The 14,831-nt window shown below is 41.2% G+C and overlaps 1 protein-coding gene across 1 annotated transcript; it reads right to left on the bottom strand.

Annotated features, from left to right (window-relative positions):
- Positions 1-1,076: 1,076 nt before the first annotated feature.
- LOC111847661 (protein shisa-like-2A) lies at positions 1,077-14,629 on the bottom strand. Its single transcript, XM_023819057.2, has 3 exons — positions 14,024-14,629; positions 10,505-10,641; positions 1,077-2,260 (listed from the first exon to the last, which is right to left on the bottom strand). The coding sequence occupies exons 1-3, from the start codon at positions 14,203-14,205 to the stop codon at positions 2,085-2,087; spliced, it is 495 nt and encodes a 164-aa protein (XP_023674825.1). The 5' UTR covers positions 14,206-14,629; the 3' UTR covers positions 1,077-2,084.
- Positions 14,630-14,831: the final 202 nt, after the last annotated feature.

Below are 14,831 nucleotides of genomic sequence, written 5' to 3'. Positions count from 1 at the left end.
TTGGGGATAAGGATGAATACGAAGCAGTAGAATATAAAATATGCATGGCCAGAAAGGAGGCAAAATCAAACTATGTCCATGAATTGGAACAGCAATGCAAGGAAAAAAACTCCAGAATACAAAAAAACTGCAGCTTCACTTCACAAAGATGACCCAGACCTCCCAAACAAATGTAATGCCTTTCATGCACATTTCAACACCATAAGTTCCTCACTAATGCCTGGGCATTTTAATGTATTGTTTTATCTCACCTCAAGTCCTCTACTTCCACACTACTAGACCCACTGCAATTTCCCTACCATCCCAACGGGTCTATGGAAGACACCATCAGTCAGGCACTCCGCTACATTGTGCAACACCTGGAGATGCCCTGTACGTCTACACATGAGCAGTTCAGTATTGTTAGTCCCCTCACACTCCTCACCAAACTAATGCAGATGGATATAGATGCTGCTCTCTGCTGCTGGCTTCTGGATTTTTTATCCTGGTGGTATCAGTCTGTCAAGGTAAACAGTTTACTGTCCATCCCCCGGACATGAGCACTGGAGTACCACAAGGCTGCAAGCTCTCCCTTCTCTTCTTTCAAGGGATAAAATCATTCAATGTTGCATTCACACTAAGTGATTCCCCTCTTTGCCACCAGAGGTCCTCATCAGTCAAATACTTATACTCATGGTAGCTGTTCACGTTTTCACCTATTCCTTTTTTTCTTTGTGATCCATGTAAATGAGTCACTTCTCTCACCTGTTCTTGTTATTTACCCCAGTGTATACACACCGATTGGTCCCTCATTTCCCTGTGATATCTTGCCCCTGTCGCACAACATTTCGGAGCGGTTGCTGAATTTGACTCTTACTGTGTTTTGACCCTCACCGGTGCACTTTGTGCCTTTTGGTTTTTGTTACTAGTATTAGTAACAAAAGTTTCTAGTAACCTTGTCTTTGCTGTTGCTTTTTTTTTTGGTTTGTTGCTGTTTTGGTTTGTGATCTGCTTATTGTTCATTCGTAGATGAAATTACTCACCTGTTTTCCACCTACTGCCTGAGTCTCCTGCTGTACCAATCAAATATCACTGTCAGACAAATACAGAAGTTCTTTATTTTAGAGTATTATTGCAAACGATGCAGTTTGATTTCAGCTCATTACACAGTGGTAAGATAACAAGCAAACACTAACAAATATACTATTTACATTTCATCTGGAATGGATTTCAGAATGTTTCATTTTATATTTTCTTTATCTTTTTATTAGTAATTTTTGTTAAATAGAGTTTCAAATATTTGCTTTATCTGGAGCTACATTCTCCGACTGCAAGTCATGCAGCCCCGGGCTGATGCAACTCCTCACAGACAACAAAAAAGCCAATTACTGAAATCCACAACACATCTTCTCGGAAGTCAAATTAAACCACGCATGAAAATAACGGAATAATGCTAACTGTTAGAGCCTATCAAAACTTTAATTGCTTTTATTAAATGACCTTATTTCTCGAATGATGGTACTTCAGAGAGGAATAATATAAGCTCTTGCGCAGTGTTCTCCTGCACAGCGTAGAAGGACAGCTGCATCTGAGCTAGTCGAGGGCTGTAAGCCCCAGGTGCCTGGCATGGCTTTGGTCTGTGACACAGCGTGGGTAGACATTCTTTGACAGCATCCGCACGCAATGGGAACTGAAAGATGGCATGGCGTTTCACTGCGGCTTCCGACATTAAAAATGTCAGCCTGTCCATCTGCAGGTCCCGTCAAATGCACTTAAAACTTAGTCCCGGCAGAAAGTGTAGGGGACTGAAAAAAAGCTTTGTGGATCAACGACAAAACAAGTAAATCTTACCTAGGATGCTGCTTGCAGTGCAAAAAAAACTTACAAGAAAATGCGTAGGGACTGAGCATGGAAAATGAATCCATATGTAGCATTAGCATTGTGTACAGCTGACAGGTCACAATATTCCTCAGCGGTCCTAGTGCGGTTGAGGGGTCCTGGGACAGATGTGCTGCCCCACCTCCCTAAAGGTGCCTCATACTTGCGAAGGAGTAAAGGATTACCACTGGGGAGAGGGGGTGTGTTTTTCTTAATGCCAGGCAAGGCTAGGGCCCCTCCACACTGACGGCAGGGACTGTGGCCAAGAAGCAACGCTGAAAGATGCGATCCGACGCGGGGACCTGATTGTCGCAGTCCAGCTTTCGGCTCAGGAAGTGCTTGCGGAATCCCTGTGGTCCACCGGGGGCGCTGCAAAGGCCAGGCTCTTCTGAAGCGCTGGAACCTGGACCAAGTAAAGGCAACATAAATAGCTGCTCCTTCTGGGAGGTGAACAGAGCCACAGCACACAGAGTGTGACAGATCTTATAGTCGTGAGAGTTGGCCGATTGCTCCCAGTTCCTCCTCTTACACGCACCTCTCACACGGCGAATCAGCTGTACTCACTAAATAAAACGAGAAGTGTGGGGGGGAAGGCTGTCCCAAAAGCTCGGCCCTTTCCTGAGACATTCACATACTACTGCTGGGCAGTTTGAAATTAAATATCAAACCTAAATAAATCAATAAACAAGTAAATCACCCAACACCAAAGTGGGAATAGCAGACAAGCTATGAAAGGAAAAAATATAATCTGAATATCCATGTCATGTATGGCTGGCCAATATCCCCATCTCCAGGCCAGTCCACTTCGACAGGGATGCTTAGATCTATGCTTCTACCTTTCACACTAATTGAAGAGGAAATCTCCAAAACTCAATCAGGCCACGGGTTACGTGGAGATAAGATCATAAATAAGTACCATTTCTGTGGACTCAAGTGAGTTTTGGAAATTTAAAGAATGCCAAATGAGTTTGGGTTTCTAAAACTGTAACGTATGTACGAGGAAGCATGATTTTAAGTCCTTGGCGGTCTCATCAGGACAGGGTTCTGGTTAGCCTGGAGTCCAGGGCATTTATTTAGCAGAAACATGGGTCCAAAGCAATGTACAAGTAAGCAGATGACACATCAAGCATTAAGTGTGTACTCACACTAGGCTCGGCTGCCTTTTACTGTGCCCCAGCACATTTGTGCCCTCTCCTCACTCCCTCACTGGTCTGCGTTCACATTGCACTTTATAATCCTTTCCCAAGCACACCTTCATCATCACCGTGCAACTTTTTGTGTTAAAGAAAACATAGGATGAAAAAGCTTTATCACACAGCACAAAGAGTTCATGATTAATGTCCTTATTTTGTGGCTTATTTGGAGTCATTTTGGACATGATGACACACATCTCTCTAACAGATTTTTCACACTCCAGTCTTGTTCTTGTGATTCCTGCGCATGCAGTTCTGTCTTATCCTCAGTTAACCTGATTAGTCCCTGACACCCCTCCTCTTCTCGGTCAACATTTACAAGCCCCAATGCAGTATGCAATGCAGCAATTTAAATTTAATCGTGCTGCACAAATAAGAATGTAGTCTTGTATTTTACCAAATATTTCAGGGTTTTTGTGTGTTGCATCTAGTTCCTGGATACTCTCATCAGCCCAAATTTTCAGCAAAAACTGCACCTCTGCCATAGACCACAGTGATCCCTTTGCTGCAATGTTTGTTAAATATTTGTCACTACCCGATCTGTACAGTCTAACAGATCAGATCCTTCTGTGTCTGATTTATGTATAACACAATCACATTCGTGTGTCAGTTGCATCATGGACATCATGTCTGTGTTCTGTGTTTGGGCATGGTTAACAGTCACATTGGTTGTATACTGGCTGTAGTCCAACTATCCATGCCTAGCCATACTAGTCTCAATAACTGGACTTTGGAGATCAAACATGCTTGGTCATGGTACAGATCGTCAAGTGTGTCAATGAGCCAGCTTAGGTACAAGTGCATAGCTTCCATTGAGCAACGTACAAGTACAGGGGTCAACCTGGACAGTCCTCTAAATCGAACATACTCACACAGTGTGGGCAACCTAGGTAAGTCTAACTGCACGTTTTTGGACAGTGGGAAGGAAATTATGATGAGAACATGCAAATTCCACACAAGGGTGAGGTTTGAATCATGGACAATACTGATCACCCACTGTGCAGTGCAGGACATAAAAACCACGCGCGCGTATGCGCTCGCGAGCAGAAAACCCATGCTCTCTACGCGCTCGCGTTCGCTGGACCCTATCTACGCGCTCGCGTCTGCACAGCACTCGCTCGCTCGACAAGATGAATTTTGACACTTTGGAGGCGGGAACAGTGGCTAATATTTCCGCTCATTTGATTGGTTTTTAATTTTTTTTACTACGATTGGCAATTTGCTTTGGTAGAAGATGAAGATAAATTGTCACTGACCGCGGTTAAGTTAGCCTCATATGGATTTTCATCTTATTTTTGTCTGTAATAGTTATTAATTATTATATTGCATCCACTTAAAGTGCAATGAAGGAACAACTAAGGGGTTAATAGCTCTAAAACAAAATGGGACAGCCATGTCCTATGGAGTATGCTTTCATCAGTGGACTCTGAGTGATAATGCACACCCCTTGGATTTTCAAGATCACTTTAAATGTGACGAAACACGTAATCAAACAACTCAACTGCGGTGCATTTGCTTTGTCCCACGGTGCACTGCCTAAATTACACTTTTACAAATTATTTATGTATTAATTTGTGTTACCAATTAACTGTCAATATGGATGAAATGGAGCAATGGCATGTAACATGCATACAATGTGTTAATAACTGTTAGAGAGAAAGTTATTCTGAAAATTCAAGGGGTGTGCATTGTTTCCTGTAGTCCACTGATCAAAGCACACTCCACTAGATGTGCCTGTCTTGTCTAGTTTTAAAGTTACTAACCCATTCATGTATTGTCCCATTGCACATTATACGGATACATTCGAACATTAAGAAATGAACTAAAATTCGTATGTAAAGTAATATGGGAAACATAGGGGTGTGCAACAGTCGCCATGAGCCCAAAATGCTAAACCAATCGTTGCCTATGTACTGGACATCACGATTCTGTCATTAAAAACGCCCAACCTTCCGTTAAAAGTTATTAAAGCCATAAAACTGAATATCGAATATGAGGCTAACTTAACCGCGGTCAGTGACAAGTTATCTTCATCTTCTACCAAAGCAAATGGCCAATCGTAGTCAAAATTTTAAAAAACCAATCAAAGGAGCGGAGATATTAGCCACTGTTCCCGCCTCCAAAGTGTCAAAATTCATCCTGTCAAGCGAGCGAGTGCTGTGCAGACGCGAGCGCGTAGATAGGGTCCAGCGAACGCGTAGAGCGGATTGGTTTTCAGCTCGCGAGCGCACACGCGCGCGTGGTTTGACTTTTGGCACTAATGTAACGCCGATCGAGCGAGCGAGCGAGTGCTGTGCAAACGCGAGCGCGTAGAGAGGATGGGTTTTCTGCTCGCGAGCGCATACGCGCGCGTGGTTTTTATGCGCGCGAGTTTTGGCACTAATTTAACGCCATAGTAAAGCACCTTCAGTCACAGACTCACCAGCGTAAAGTGCTCCACTGAACACCACAGAAAATCCTTCCTCCCCACTGCAATCGGACTCTATAACTCCTCCATCCGTCACTCATCTTCACAATAATGTGTACAATAGCCTACTGCTATTACAATAATTGTGTAATAACTGATGCTACCCCTACTTGGTTATTAGTTTTAACATAGGCAATATATTTACCTATGACTCTGTGCAGTATTGTTATGATCTGTGATTCTGTGATATCTGGGCAATACAATTAAGATGTGCAATATTATTATCCATGATTCGGTGCGATATACCTCTACTTTTCCCCACAGTTTAGAGTCTAACTTGGTATAACCAACAAGTGCAATATAATTACTTATGATAATGGTGCAATATACTTTTACTTTACTGTGCAATATACTTCTATACCCTTCTACTTTTCCTGTAACTTTAGGACAAAGGTACTTTTAGATTTCTGTACAGCAATTTTTTATTTTATTTTATTAGAATGTTTAACAGAGTGCTCAAATTTGTTAGCTTATACTTCATTCCTATTTTATACTTATACTGTATTGTTCTTGTCTTGGTGTCTATGTGTGATTGTGCAGTCGTAATGTCAGCAATTTCCTCCGGGATTAATAGTCTTCTGATTCAGATTTTGAAAACCCAAACCTGGAGAGTGAGGCGATAGTGCTTCCCAGCCAGTCACCACACACAGCTGATATTTCAATTATGTACACTATTCAAATCTGTCTCATTCAAATGAATAAAACAGAAGACAAGAAACAATCTGTCATGATACTGATCTTGGGACCCTCTGACAGCTATAGACAAATAACTGAAAATGACCATCATTGTCTTCCTGGAGGGATAACATAATGTGTTGTGAACGCTACTGTGGTTAGTATATTTTTATCTGCTACATACAGGGTGGTAAGAACAGAACCAGTTGAATCACAAATGTTTTTCTTTTCTGAACAACTTCATGTGATATCACAGAAAAAAAACTTTTAGATATTTTATATTTCTCTCACTGCTCTATTAATCCATGGTATAAGACGGTTGAAATTATGTCCTAGTTTATCTGGCATTAAGATATTCCATTCAACAGCCTTATAATGTTGACTCAATATGAATTATTTGTCTTTAATACTATAGAGACATAATTGTACCATTTGCTTTTCACATTTATCTGATGGAGGGGTGACTGACTGAGGTCACATCGTTGCTCCACTGAAGACAGAATGATCTGCTGATGGGAAGACAATTACTGCTGAGCTCTTAAACTCAAGATCATTATACAGTGTTACTGGATTGTCCTGCACCTCAGAGCACTGACAATGTCCCTATGCTGCTTAGTTGATTACTCTGAAGTTACATGACGGCCATGAGGGGCCAGAGAGGCGTGGCCATCTCAGGTCATGTGACCGGGATTGTATGTTCTGTCCATGTCTTGCTCTTGTAACTCATGTGCATGCTGTTATTTCTTATCCTAATTCTCGCTTTTGGCTCAGCTCCATGTTACACATCAAGTCACGGCTTGCACTGAAAAATATATTACAAAACCTACACATATTAAACTGAGGGACATGATTTATCAAATTAAACTGTCTGTGAGTTCCAGGACAATGCCCATTGACCAATTGTTCTTGACATATTTTGTCACCAGAACTTTCATTGTCTGATGATTGCTGTAACATCTTTTCATTTCATTTCTACCATCAAAAAACTGACCAGTGATAACAGGTTAGAAGGATGGATGTATGGATGGAAAAGAAATGCCCCCCTCAGAACAAACCAGAATGTTCCAAGAAAGGTATCTGGAGGGAGAAGGCTACAGCGCTAGCCACTTAGCCTCCATGCTATGGACAGTTAATAATTTCCTCCTATGAAAAGTGCTGCTTTGTGTACTTGGTGACTTTTGCGAGTGTAAGAGCTTAATGTCACCTTGCTTGTGCTCCTTACAGCTCTGCTCACTTTTAAAAAAGTTAATATCATTGTGATATTAACTTACGTAACATAGATAAAATTATAAGGCGAAGACTTTTATTTATTATATGCACAATATGACAGACGTATCTGAAGATGGCAAAGCTTGTGGCAAAGCTCAGGTAATGCCTACACAGACATAAACTCCTACTCAAAATACAAATGAAGGGTAAGGGGTAGTGAATAAAATAAATGCAAAATAAGTATGCTTATAATGTGCTATTTGCCTCACTTTGGATAAAAGTATCTGCCAAATATGTAAAATATAAATATGGCAGAAGATAAGGAACAACAAATTTTCCTAATGAGCTTAAAATAATGAAAGAACCATTACTGTCTGTAAATGACTTAGTGCCGTTTTGTCTAGATACTGCAGACTGAAAGTGATTTATGGGAATTATTTATTTAAAGTGCCTTTGTGGCAGTTAGTGCATCCGTATCCTAAACCAAGAGATTTTCTCACTTTCAGTTTTTTGCAATGGGAAACTTGTATTCCATCTTGACTTTCAACTCTATTGTATCATTCTGTCATCGTCTCTGTTAGATCGCTGCCCTATGGTTCGAGGAAGGTAAAATCACACCCTGCTTCTCCATTCAAGGCTTTCATTTTCTATCAATCCTTGATGCACCCTAGTAAAATGTGAGTCCTTTCAAACATTGTTCAATTCGAGCTTGAACCAGGTTCTTGGCCAAAACCTTTCACAAGCACAATGATAAAATGTTTTCATTGAATTACACGCCATCATGTAAGCCCGAGAGACTGACTTTGAAGCTTCCTTTCATAACTGAACTCTCAGGAAAGGTTGCTGCCCCTTATTTCGCTTGCTGGAATCCTTATGAGCTTTTTATAATTAGGTTCTCACACTCCACAGAGTACTGAGGCTGCTTTTCTCAGCTGGGTGGTTAATGATCTTCTGCTTGTTGCTGATTCCGGGGCCCTCAGCATCCAACTCCTTTTTGAGACTGGGGGTGTTGACTGGCTCAGTAGGCTAGTCAAGAGTTGCATGTCTGAGAGCCCGTGAGTAAGGCTTTTAATCCACTGCTCCTATGGTGCTACATGCCGGCTGACCCTGTGCTGTGACCCCCCCCCCTGCCCCCAGAAGCTAATGGGAGAAAGATGGGGTAGGCAAAGTGAAGAATTCCAATGTACCTGTACTCATAACTGTGTAAATAGCAAATAGCAGATGTATCATTATCATGTAACCTCTGTGTTACATCCAGATATCCTCCTTTTAGCTGGTATTACCAGCATGGCTCTCCCCTGGTTTGCCTCTTACCCCACCAACAGGCCATGCCTTGTGTCACTTCAGAAACACAATGTTGCCACCATCTCTCTCTCACAAGGTGTCCCTCAGGGCTCAATTTTAGAGACTCTCTATTTTATAATTTACATGCTCGCTCACAAATCATTCACCATCATGGTCCTAATTTTTAAGGTGTGTTAAGCTGTAGACACACAGGTTTGTGTCAGCACTAGCCCATTACATTCCTGTCCCTCCCCCCATTAACAATCTGTATCCAAGGCATAAAGCAGCTCCAATTTTTACCACTTAACGCTGATAAAATAGAAACTCTTCTTATTGGCTCCAAGACTTATGTTACCAGTCTATCTGACTTAAGGACTGACAATCATGGAGTTTTTGTTAAACCTTCACAATTCGCAGCCTTGTTTTTTTGATCACTCACCTTTCAAACATATATATTACCTCCCTTGTCCAAGCTCAATTTCTTCTGTCCAGACTACAGTGTGTTTAATACTCTGCAGCTCAGGTCCTCACAGACATTAAATGCTCTGTTGGTATCACTGCCATCCTTTATAATCTGTACTGACTGCCAGTTTCATTCTGCACTCCATACAAACTGCTTCTCAGCACCTTCAGTGGTCCAGCCCTCCCTCCCCCCTTTTTTTATGTTTGAGTTAGCTTAATTAGATCTCACTGGTTCGTTGTCTCCAGGTTTAGGCTATCCTCCATAGGTGGCAGGACATCTCTACTAAGATCTCTCTGGCTGCTTCCTTTCCCACTGTTTATTTTGCAGTATATTGCTGTGTTGTGTCCTACATTTTTTATGGTTGATGTCTGTTGCCTTGTGCATTTATTGTTTAGCACAGCTTAGTATAATTTAGTTACAGTGTGCATGAGCCGTATGTTGTGTGAGATTGTCTATTTTTCTCCTGTTCTGACTTTCGTAATGCATCCTTGATTATTCAGAAATTGCTGTATAAATAAAACCGTGGGTGTAACGCCAAGGAAAGTTACATGGCTTAGCTTCATGTAAGCAATACCAATCCTACCATGAATCACACAGTAGCATCATAAATTATATAGAAAACACAATCATGACAAGACATTCACTGTGGCTGTCAAGCTGACCACAGGAGCTCAGATACAAGGTCTCAGAAATTATCTGTTCTCTCAAACAAAACAGCTGCTGAATATAGTCGGCCCTCAAATCTAAGAAATATTAGAAATGCTTCTTTACATACTAATCAAGTTTAAAGCCAAACTCCACATAAAAAGAGTGGTAAAGGCTGGATAAAGTAATATGGTAACAGGCGAGAAAAAATAGTTCGAAAATGATAACTGTATTACCAAGAATTAATTTTCCTTCAGGGTGACTCAGTAGGTGTGTGCCCTGCAATTGACTAGCATCCACACTGCCTGTGATGAACCCTAGGAGCAATCCGATAAGAGGAATAGACAGATAATGTGATTCATTAATAAAACAGTTATTTATAAAATTAGAGTCCTATAAAGTTATAATTTTGCTAAGATAATATTGCTATGAATATGACTAACACTGCATGCCAGTTTTTCAAGTTTTACATTTTGTTTGTCACATACACAAACATACATGGAACATGTGTGTGATAACATGCTATTGCCACCTGGTCCCTAAGCTGTGCTTTAGGTAAAAGCCCAGTCCGGTGAGAGCAGGTAGGACGGCATCTGGGCCTCGCAGCACCATCTCGGTGGATGGTCTCTTTGCACAGACTTGGTTTTACTCTAAATCTGAGCCACTGGGATCTGATCTCTATCTCTGAAACAGAAGCAAGAGGATTCGTACCCGGAGCCTGCAGTTGGAGTCCATTGTCTAGCCGACTGGGTTTGGCAGCAATGAAGAGGTAGCAAAAAACGCAGACTGTGACGATGAAGGCCAGGAGAACGATGGTGGCGATGGACAGGCCTATCAGTGCCCCCACACTGTCGAGGAGAGATAGAGAGAAGACAAGTGCTGATGATAAAGCCATGACCAGATCTGAGTTTACAGTTTCCCTCTAGAGCAGTGCTTCCCAATCCGGTCCTCAGGGACCCTCAGACAGTCGCTGGAGCAAAAATATGGCAGGGAGCTGGGAGGGAGCAAAAACACAGCAGGGAGCTGGGAGGGAGCAAAAAAATGGCAGGGAGCTGGGAGGGAGCAAAAAGATGGCAGGGAGCTGGGAGGGAGCAAAAACATGGACCGTCTGTGGGTCCCCGAGGGCTGGGTTGAGAAACACTGCTCCAGAGTTTCTCTCACATTTACCAACATCCAAAAGACCCTCAAAACTCTCCTAGAGTCTGTGTCTTTCATAATCATTTTTTATCAATTTTATCATAACGAACAGAACCAGAGATTTTCTTTCAGCTAAATAAAGAACCTTAAAGGGAAATTATAAGCTGATTTGGAAGTTTGACTCCTTCTGGCTGAGATCAGATCTTCTCAAAGCAGGAGATGGACCAGAAGGGGCCTTTTTTATTTTTGCTTATAGAAGAACACCTGCAATTTTATTATCATTTTTGCTGTCAGTTTATATGTGGTTACAGGTGAGGTTCACAAAAGAAATGCAATTTTCTAGGCCTTCCATTGCCATATATTCCTATCTGTGTTCTTCCCAAGCCAAGAAATGACAGGCCTCTTTCCCTGGGGGGTTGTCACATCAGAGAGGGACAGTCATGAAATAAACATCAGTGTGCAATGAATACAGCATCTTAAAGATACACAATTCAAAGTGGTACATTTCACGTATGCATTAACTTACGTTTTAGGCTCACAAATGCAGTTCACCAAGGCAACGCTCACAGGGGGTGACAGAAATTATGCAAGAGTTAGGAGCAAGTGCACCACCCCCAAATGCCACTGTAGAGTTTTTATTTCCGAAGCCATTGAAAGCACTGTAGAAAGCTGTGGTTCATCCTAATTATTCTTGTTGTATTTTAAATACAGAGGTAAGGTAAGGAGCATGCACTGATTACAGTGTGTTGCCACACCCACCACACAACAAACTACCTCAGGGATGAGAACCTACCTCAGCACCACATTAGTCCAAATGGACTAGTATGATTTTTTCCCCCCCAGTGGCTAGAGTGCCAATCCTGCCACCAACCCCGAAGTTATTCCCTGTAAGTTGGAAGACCTTCTTATAGGGCTGGATGTAGATTAACGTCATACCTAGGATGAAGCAATTGCAGGTTAGGGGCCATGCTCAAGGGCCCAATGGAGTAGAATCACTCTGGGCATTCACAGGATTTGAACCAGCAACCTTCCACTCGCTGGTATAGATCCCTAGCCTCAGAGCCACCACTCCATTTTAAATGCAATTAAATCTTGGTGTTTGTGTCACCGCCTGAAAAGCACTGTCCACACCTTGGACACCGCACTGAAAAATGTCTGCTAGTGCCCCAGGTCAGGAGCAAGGCCCGTGTATTTTTCACACACATACACTAAAACAAGCCACCCAAAGGGTCTTTTTGAACTGCCTGCCAAATTGCTTTGGACTGTAACCCCTTGGGTGACTTACAGATGTGTTAAGTTAAATGAAAAACCTAATAAAGCAGGAGACTTAAAGCAAACATAAGACACGTAACATCATAAGGTATCACAGTGATACAGCACTCATGCTAGTAATACTTTTTGATGGACAGTGTTCGGATTAGCACTGCCACCCCTCCGCCCCGCTGCCTGCCAGACAGTCCAACCTAAAATCAAATGAGACAACCATGTCCTGCTTTGATCAGTGGGCTCTGGGGGTCAATGCAGACCTTTTTGTATGTAATGGTTATTAATTATTATATTGTATCTGAATAATATGCACTGGAGCAATACTTGAATGGGTTAGCTTTAAAACTAAATAAGCCAGACACATCTAGTAAAATGTGCTTTGAACAGTGGACTGTGGGGGACAATGCACACTTCTTCAGTTTTCAGATTATGAATTTACATAAATAATTATTTATTACTAATTACTCTCTGTCCATTTATTGTGCATTGGAGGACAGTAAATGGATAATGACTCAAACTAAATACGACAGACACATCTAGTAAAGTGTGCTTTAATCAGTGGACAGTGGGGGGACAGGCATACCCCTCGGATTTTCAGGAACTCCTATACAGCAATATTAATATTTTCCCAAAGAGTTCATTCATTGATAATCTTGTTTAGTTTTAAGCTATTAACCTATTTATATATTGCCACTTTGCATATCATATGGATGCAGTATAAGAATTAATAAATACATATAAACATATATAAGCCAAATACCCAGGGAGTATGCATGGTCCCCCGCCATCCACTTATCAAAGCATACATTGCAAGACATGGCTGTCTCATTTGGTGTTAGACTTATTAATTCATTTATGTATGTAGTCCACTGTAAATTTTATGGAACCATTATAATAATTAATAAATATTATACTGTAGACATAGATAACCTGAAAACCCAAGGGGTGTGCATGTCCCCCAAAGTCCACTGATCAAAGCACACTATGCAGGACATGTCTGTCTCATCTGGGTTTAGAGCTATTAACCCTTTTTGTGTATTGCCTCATTGCATATTATATGTATACAATATAATAATGAATAACTGTTACAGGCAAAAATAAGCTGAAAACCCAAGGGGTGTGCATTGTCCTCGAGAGTCCACTGATAAATGCAGAACATATCTGTCTCATTTGGTTTTAGAGCTATTAATCCATTTGTGTACTTCCGTATTGTATATTATATGAATACAATATAATCATTTACAACTATTACAAACATAGATACACCAAAAATCCAAGGAGTGTTGTCTCCCAGAGTCCTCTGATCAAAGCATACTTCACTAAATGTGATATCTTGGTTAGTTTTAAAGTTATTAACCTATTTATGTATTGTCCGGTTGCACATTATATGGATACATGTGAGTATTCAAAAATTAATTAAAATTCACCTGCAAAGAAATCTGGAAAACCAAGGGGCGTGGAACAGTTGCCATGAACTCAAGATGCTAAAGTAATATATCGTTACAGCTGAAAATACCAATTTCCTTATCTATTAACAAGATTTTGCACAAACTGTGAAATAGCTCGTACCGCAAAAAAAAAATTTTTAAAAAATTGGTGTACATCGTTGTCTGTGTACTGGATATCAAAATTCTGTCTTTAAGAACTGCATCTTACATCTGATAGAAATATTCTGAAAAACTGAATATCGAACACGAGGTTAACTTTACCGCCGTAGAAAACCATTCACTTATCTTTAGCGAAATCAAAACCATTTTATGTCCACGGAAAAAGTACTTTACTCAGCTTCTCTAACAGATCAGCGACTGGCATGCACGTAAGCCTTACCTGAGCCACCACATGTAACCATATTCATAGGGAAAAAAACTATTAGGATCGTCACAGCAGTACTTTATGTCGTTGAATCCGCAGCAGAAAATGGCATTGGCGTCGCCCTCCTTTTTGGGACAGGTGAAGCCACTGACGAACAGTTTTTCCGTGCTGTAATAACTCGTACACTCTGCACTCATACTGATCGCAAAATGATTTCAACGAGAGTGAGCAGAAAGCAGAAAATCGGGACAAAAAGACTTTCACTAAGTTCTAAAACCTGCCATTGCAACTATATATTAGTACAGCCGGAATAATAAACATTATATCGCTTCTCTTGAAATAGTCCTAAAACTGGATGTTTCTTTAGCACTAGAGCACCACCAAGGTCTTTGTTTCTAAGGTGCTTTAGAGCTTCGCTCCAGCCCTGCCTCCCTCCTTGCGCTACGTATTTTAGGTGGTGGATGCAGGGAGAGCGATTTTACTTGCTGAATGCTGCCGTGAAACGCAGCAATGTGCAAGCTAACGTGCCGTGCAACTTAGGGGCTCCCTATTCAATAATTTGTCTGCCACAACGGCATTTTAAAATTCTGATCATTTTTCATACGGACGCACTATGCGGGGTCCTACATAACCGGTGGAGATTCAGTAAACAGAAAAGGGGTGCCTATTCGTTACAACCCATTTGATCTTCAGAAAGACTGAACAACGAAATTGTATTTTAAAATATTACATATGTTTAAGTAAACGTGGAGCAAGTCTCACTTGTCATTTTGCAACTCATAAATTACTTTGGTGATCTCGGGTGTCATTCCAAATGACTCAT

Source organism: Paramormyrops kingsleyae, chromosome 21 (genome assembly GCF_048594095.1).
Source record: "Paramormyrops kingsleyae isolate MSU_618 chromosome 21, PKINGS_0.4, whole genome shotgun sequence".
In the NCBI taxonomy this organism is placed as follows: domain Eukaryota; kingdom Metazoa; phylum Chordata; class Actinopteri; order Osteoglossiformes; family Mormyridae; genus Paramormyrops; species Paramormyrops kingsleyae.
This window is presented reverse-complemented; position numbering and strand designations above follow the sequence as displayed.

Excerpts from the sequence above, each read along its gene's own strand:
- LOC111847661 (XM_023819057.2), bottom strand. The coding sequence starts at position 14,205 with ATGAGTGCAGAGTGTACGAGTTATTACAGCACGGAAAAACTGTTCGTC. Across the intron at positions 10,642-14,023 it reads GGTTACATGTGGTGGCTCAG|TGTGGGGGCACTGATAGGCC; the intron begins GTAAGGCTTACG and ends TCTCCTCGACAG. Across the intron at positions 2,261-10,504 it reads ACTCCAACTGCAGGCTCCGG|GTTCCAGCGCTTCAGAAGAG; the intron begins GTACGAATCCTC and ends TACTTGGTCCAG.